Genomic DNA, 6852 nt, shown 5'->3' on the forward strand with positions numbered 1-6852 from the left:
AAGTGGGGGTTTTATGGCATGCATTACTACAAACAGTGATTCTAAAACAGTTCTGTGAGTTTTATGTTCTTCAATAACAAATACTACAGACCAGACCCAATAGTCCCGGAAACCAGACTTTGTGCAGGGACCGCAATAAGCTTCATGCATTTGGAAGACTGATCAGACCACCAAAATGTTACTTTTAGTAAAAGTCTGCAGTTTTTTAATATTAGCTAATATAGTTCATTACTGTTGAGTTGCAATTTACACTTTTCCATAGTTTTAAGATGAATTGGCAAACGTTTGTAAAAGCTTTATGTTTTTTTGTAATATAATATTAGAAGCAGCGCTGCTGTCAATAGTGTTTCAGAGTGTTGACTAGGTGAAAAGAACTACAAAGGCAGTAGTTATAATAGTTACTTTAGTAATGGTACATATGGTGTTTGCTCTCCTCCGACCACCAGGTGAAATCAGTTACTTTTGTTGTATTTTGTTTACATGTATGTGGAACAATAGAGGAACATAATGTATCAAAAGATAAATAAGCCAAAAGCATATTTTTCAAAGTTCTGAAGTTCTTTGAAATATTTCTGACGTATCCAATCCTTTTGCCGTAGGTATGACATACCACAAATGCAGTACTTTTTATTTTATTGCTTTTTAAACACACACAACACAAACACTGCCAGTGTACAATTGAGAACACAGCAAAAATACACACACAGCAACAACAACACAGAGGTATTCGTCCCAAGAATGCAAGGAAACAATAGTCATCTGGTGAGAGGCTGATCCATAAAAGGTCCCCAAGTCTTTGTGAATTTGTCCTGCCAACCAGTCAGTTTGCATCAGATTTCCTCAAGGTATAAACAGCTCGCCATGTCGTTCAGCCATTTACAGAAACTAGGAGAAGTAGAAACCTTCAGAATAATCCACTTAGCTATAAACATTCCAAACATGACTGCTTGTTGAGTTGAGTGTGACAGCTTCTGAGTTTGCTCTGATCAACCAAATGTTGCTATCAGAACATTGGGAGTTAATTGTTGTAAACTGAACTAAACAACTTAAAAATATCAGACCAAAAATGTGTTAGCATGGGGCATGAGTAAAATAAATGAGATAAAGAACCTATCCCAGTTTGACCACGGTTACAGGTTGGTGGAACAGAAGGAAACATTTTATGCAATCTTGTTTCGGACTAATGCAAATGGTGGATTACTGTATGAGTTGAAGATGTGCACTTATAGAACAAGACTTGATCCCTTTCAAAGCGCTTATCCACAAACTAGCAGGGATTTCTATTCCAATGTCAGCTGCCCATGTAACCTTAATGTGAGCAGTTGTTGGTGGCCTATAAAAACATCTGACAAAATTTGAAATCAAATTTTTAGATGTCGACGCTTTAATCAAAACTTTGTCAAATTCCGGTTGTGTTGGCTGTTGTTGAAACTGAGTTATAGACTGTTTACCAAAATGTGTGATTTGCAAACACCTGAAAAAATGATCCGGTGGGAGAGAAAACTTTTTCTGCAGTTGGGTAATGGATGTAAAATGATTGTTGATGTAAAATGATTGTTGATGTAGAGATCCTTAATGGATGAGAGGCCCTTTTTTTATCCCTGACAGACCTGGTTGAAAAGCTGGATTCAGGCAAATGGGAGCGTGGATAGATAAATGCAGTACGTTTTGTTTTCAGAGTTACAATACTATTTCAACTTTGGCCTGTTTTCCTTGTGCAATATTGTCATGAAAGCAATTTTTTGAGTTAATATTTAAAAAAGCTATTTTCCTGCTGATTGTGAGTTAAACTAAATTTCAGATATATTAGAAATGTCTTTGTATTAGAGTTTGCATTATGGTTGGTGATGGCACAGTTGTTAAGGAGGGAATTTGAACATAACGGTTGTTGACCCGTTTTAGAGGACTTCATGATTCCTTCTGCTGCGATGCAGATATCATCTGTCACCACTCTGTTGAAGTGTTGAAGATGGACAGATCATTTTGAAAATACTTCATTTTTATTCATTTGATGTGATCATCATCTGTCTTCATCTTTTTTTGCAAAAAACTGTAATGGTGATTTCTCCAGAAATGTCTAATTTTCTGAAATCCTGTTGTTGTGGGTTTTATGAGCTATAACCCCAATTTATGTAAAAAAAAATACTTTAAAATAATTTAAACTGTGGCCCTAAATCTGTGTTTTATAAAACTTTGCATTTATGAATGGAATTAGTTCAAATGAATCCTCTTTTGGAAAGGGTCTGCATAGGTTCCTCAGTGTTTTCAGTTTACTGGTCTGTTTTGTTTCTTTGCCCCGTTCAGCGGCTTAAAGATTGGTTATTTGGCTGACTTTAGTTTCTGTTGCCCTCTTAAGGACACAGATTCTATATGTTCCCTTTGGCAAAACATTCTTTCCTCATTTGACCTTTCAGAGGCCTTGAGATCCCAGGTCCGTCCTGGGCCAGCTGCTGTGCTCTAGTCTAGGATGTTGTCGAGCTCTACAGTTTTGTCAGGGTCCCGGTTTTCAAAACCAGAATAGGACCTGCCGAGTGCGTCTGGCAGGGGCTGTTGTTGTTGACGATTTCCCAGAGTTCTTTGAGGCTGCAGCTCCCAAATGTCTGACTTCTGTTGTTCCTCGCTGCTGCCTCACCTGTCAGCAGTCTTCACCTGGAACAGCAGGTTACTGCAGGTGATGACATCAACCCCACTTTGAGATGAAGCAGAAGGAAGAGCATCCAGGTCCACCTGTCCCTCACACAGGGACGGAGCTATGGGGGGCAGGTGCCCACCCAGCAAAAAGCTTTGCCCCCTACTTGCACCCCTCAATTTTTGAGTCAATATTAGTTTGATTAATGACAAATTAAGAAATCACCATTTTGAGCTTTTCAAGCATTGCAAAAATAATAAAAGCTATATTTTTAAATGAAATAAAAACTATCAGAATAATTAAATAGTTATAAATACACATTTTTTTTATCTTTTCATTTGTAATGACCTTCAACTCTGCTGTTCTCATTGACCTAAGCTCCCACCAAATGTAAGAGGCCGACACAGTTTCTACAGTCAAATTAAAACATTCCTCTTTGGACAGGCTTGTTGCCAGGCTAGCTAGAAACAGAGAAATACCACATTTAGCAAAAAGTGAAGCCTGCTGGATGAGCTACTGTTCCACGAACCTCTTCAATACCATTTTCTGATATTTTGAACGTTGAAACATTTTATTCACGTTTTTGTCTTTTTACAGACAATATTTAGAACATTTTTGTGAGAATAAAAGACGACGTGAAGCCTAAAGTAAACACTGCAGGTCTGAGACACAAAGAGAAGGCAGATGCTAATGCAAAAAAACAAAAAAAAATCTGTAGAAATCTGCTGCTCTTATCAGTTTTACTTTCTGTCGTTGAATCGTCCTTCAGTTCTTGTGCAAAATGAAAAAGAGTTAACTTAGAAGTCTGACTGGGACACATGGGGGGAGGAAAGAGCTGACGGGGTTTCAGGCCGACGGGTTCTGGATGACGATCAGGAAGTAGTCCTTATCTGTGGAGGTAAAAAGACAAGAGGGTTGGGTCATGGAACCAGAGAGGAGAACCACAAACAAACAGCTTTATGTAAATGAGATTGCCGCTCAGCAAAATGACTGAATAGAAAGAAAATGAAATGAAAAAGACACGACAAAGCCTTAAAATAGAGCTTTAGTTCAACTTTGGAAACTTCAACATTTCTGTGGGCTTGCCCTGACTTTTGTCCCCGGTCGTCCCTCACCTGGAGCAATCATGATCTCGTTCTTTTTGGAGCGGACCCGAAGGAAGGTCAGGTCGTTCTGGGGGTCGAGCTCTCGCACCGTGCTCCTGGCCATCAGCACCAGCTGCTGGATGAGGCCGGCATACTGAACTGTGCTCGTGTTGTCCAGAGTCGTCTTAATTGGGATTCCTGCAGAAGAAAACGCTGCTTTGTTTACAGGCTGAGGAGAAAAAAATCCTTCAGGAGGCAACAATTCTAAAAAATAAAATACAATAAAGCTTTCTCCTCAATTCACAGCAACTGAATGAAGAAAGACTCAGAAAGCTCAATTTTTCTGTGTTCTCCACCATCAGAAATAAGCCAAGAAAAACACAATTTTCATTTGAGTTGGTCTTTAAGGGTTTTTTCTTTTATTAGATTCTTCTTAACATGATTTTTAAGTTTTGAATATTTTCCCCTCCTGACCTTTTCCCATAAATAATGCATGGCTAGCTTGCTTTGTAGATTATTGTTAACAAAATCAAGTAGGACTCCTCTTCCATCCCGGATACAAGGTGCTGAATAGAGGCCATCAGAGGGAGGAGCGCCTGAGGAGGGCAGGATTCCTTTACATCAAGGAGAAACAGCTTAGCAGACCTGACACAAGCTGGAGAGGACCTGATATTCCTCCCGGTGAGAGATAGAGGAGGTGGTTAGGGGAAGGAGGCGTGAGACAGCAGGGGCTTAGACGAACCGCATATAATAATAATAGATTGGATTTATCTGCGCTTTTCAAGACACTCAAAGTGCTTACAGTGTGTCCATTATTCATTCACTCCTTATTCATACTTGGTGATGGTAAGCTATGGTTGTAGCCACAGCTGCCCTGGGGCAGACTGACAGAGGTGTGGCTGCCATTTCACGCCTTCGGCCTCTCTGACCATCACCATTCATGCACTTTCACACACCAGTGGAGCCACACTGGAGGCAAGGAGGATGAAGTGTCTTGCCCAAGGACACAACGACATTTTTGGCTGGTGGGAGCGGGGATCGAACCGCCAACCCTTCGGTCATTGGACGACCCGCTCTACCACCTGAGCCACTGTCGCCCCGCATATAATGACAGATCATAAAACAGCCTGAGGGACAAAACGTGGCTTGACTTATAGCAAATCCTAAATGTGTCCATTTATTATTTTTGATTTTGAAATGGTTTATTTCAAGCAATTAAGTAGAAATAATACACAAAAGCAATTTAATCATCAGTTATACATTCATACAGTAACTAATCAAACTTAGGATAATTAGACATATTAATAAATATTGCTTGAAAGGGAGTGGAAGGAAGCGAACTTATATAATCCCACCCCGTCATTATTGATTTGATATGACTCCTTTATACCGGACCTCCGGTTCCACTGCTGGATGTGTTGAGAAGAAACGTGAAGCATGTGATGCTGCTCCTTGTGACTGTACCGCCATCAGCCTCACTAAACCCAGTAGCACTCGGCTTTCTACACAACTAAGACGCCCTGCAGTTTCATGCACAGAGGCGAGGCCTCTTTAGGAGTTCATGTGACCTGCTGGCTGCCCTCAGCAAAAAGTAGTACACCTCAAGTTTATTTGATCAAGTATACTTGAAAGATCATGCATGTGTGGGAAGTAAAAAAGATACTTCTTCAGACTAAATTATAACATTTTACAGTATATAGGTAATATGTAAAAGGAAACTTCAAGCATACTGCCTCCCTTAGTTGTACTGTAGACTAAATACGTATTTTTTGCTATCGTTGGAGGAAACACCCAACAACATCCATTAAATCCAGAAGGATTTCTGGATTTAGGTTAATGAAGACCTTATTTAGTGACCATAGGGTTGTATGCATAACTAGCTATAGCATTTTTAAAGAGAAACCGGTGGTTTGGGTTGATTGGTGGTTAGTTAAAGTCCTGAATACCTAATATAGCCTAATCGTGTCAAAAAACAGCAGCAGTGGTTTTACCTTCAGAGTTCACAATGATGACTCCCTGAACGCCTTTCTGGCTCTGAATCCTCTTCAGAGTTTCCTCCACATCAGCCTGACAAACAGAAGGAGATTACAACATCCAGCAAACAGCGGCTTCGAAGTCTCACACCAGTTTGGGTCTTCCTTTAGTGACAACGCCCGATGATAAACAACACAGCTAGCTAAGCTAGCCGCAGTTCAACTGAACCCATCCTAAGATCACAGATGGAAACTAAATTCAAGATGAAAATAGTCGTAAAGGTATCAAAAGAAACAGCAAATTCTTACCATTTTGTCCTTAAATTGGTGTCTAAATTGTAATTTTAAGGCGTTGCCAAGCGACACAGACACAATGCTAATAATAATTGCTAACACAAAAGTTCTTCTTCGAGGTTGTGTTCCGGTTGGAATGAAGTTTGTTTACCGCCACCTAGTGGGGGGATTCAGCAACAACTTTAGACAGTAGAAAAGCTGCAGAAAACGACGTTTTCTGACTAAAACCAGATTTTCACATGACTTTTTACTATTAATTTAGGTAAAACAAGTGATGGTACGATCTATGAGTGTTAGAGACACCTTGACAGAAAACAATTAAACAAATGTGTGAAAATAAAGTCCTAACATTATGAGGAATAAGTCACAATTTTTTGAAAATAAAGTCATTTAAAACTATGTTTTTTTTTTAAATAAAGTTAAGTGAGCTTGTGACCTGCCAGTTGTAGTTTGTACGTAATTGGTACTTGCTTTTCAGAAACAGTATTTTTTGTCTGCTCTCGATTCACCAAAATTTCAATATAGAAACATTCAGAAACATAATTTTAAGCTTACTTTTCTCTAACCCTTGTGCTATCCTAGGCACTTTAACATTGGGAGTTGTCATCTAGACCCCACAAGACACTGAACCCTTTTTCTTCAATGATTTGTGATCTTCACTGGTGTCCATGGATTACATGAAATCCTCCCCACCTTTATCCACCTTTGTCATGGTAGGCAGAACACGTCAATGTAAGGGTGGGGTCATCTAAGATAGCACAAGGGTTAATTATGTCCACCATCGTGAAAAAGATGAAAAAAACATGTTGGAGCAGTAATTGAAAAGTCTCACTTTAGTACAGATTCTACCAAACAGAATAACAAACATGAT

General features: G+C 39.4%; 1 protein-coding gene across 1 annotated transcript; it reads right to left on the reverse strand.

Moving 5' to 3' along the window:
• Nucleotides 1–3171: 3171 nt before the first annotated feature.
• dynlrb1 (dynein, light chain, roadblock-type 1) lies at nucleotides 3172–6139 on the reverse strand. Its single transcript, XM_004082788.5, has 4 exons — nucleotides 5997–6139; nucleotides 5706–5781; nucleotides 3745–3912; nucleotides 3172–3519 (listed from the first exon to the last, which is right to left on the reverse strand). Exons 1-4 carry the CDS (start codon nucleotides 5997–5999, stop codon nucleotides 3476–3478), a joined length of 291 nt encoding a protein of 96 aa, XP_004082836.3. The 5' UTR covers nucleotides 6000–6139; the 3' UTR covers nucleotides 3172–3475.
• Between the last annotated feature and the right edge of the window lie 713 nt (nucleotides 6140–6852).

The sequence above is a fragment of the Oryzias latipes genome, chromosome 22 (genome assembly GCF_053564925.1).
Source record: "Oryzias latipes strain Hd-rR chromosome 22, Olatipes_Hd-rR_3.1".
Lineage (NCBI taxonomy): Eukaryota > Metazoa > Chordata > Actinopteri > Beloniformes > Adrianichthyidae > Oryzias > Oryzias latipes.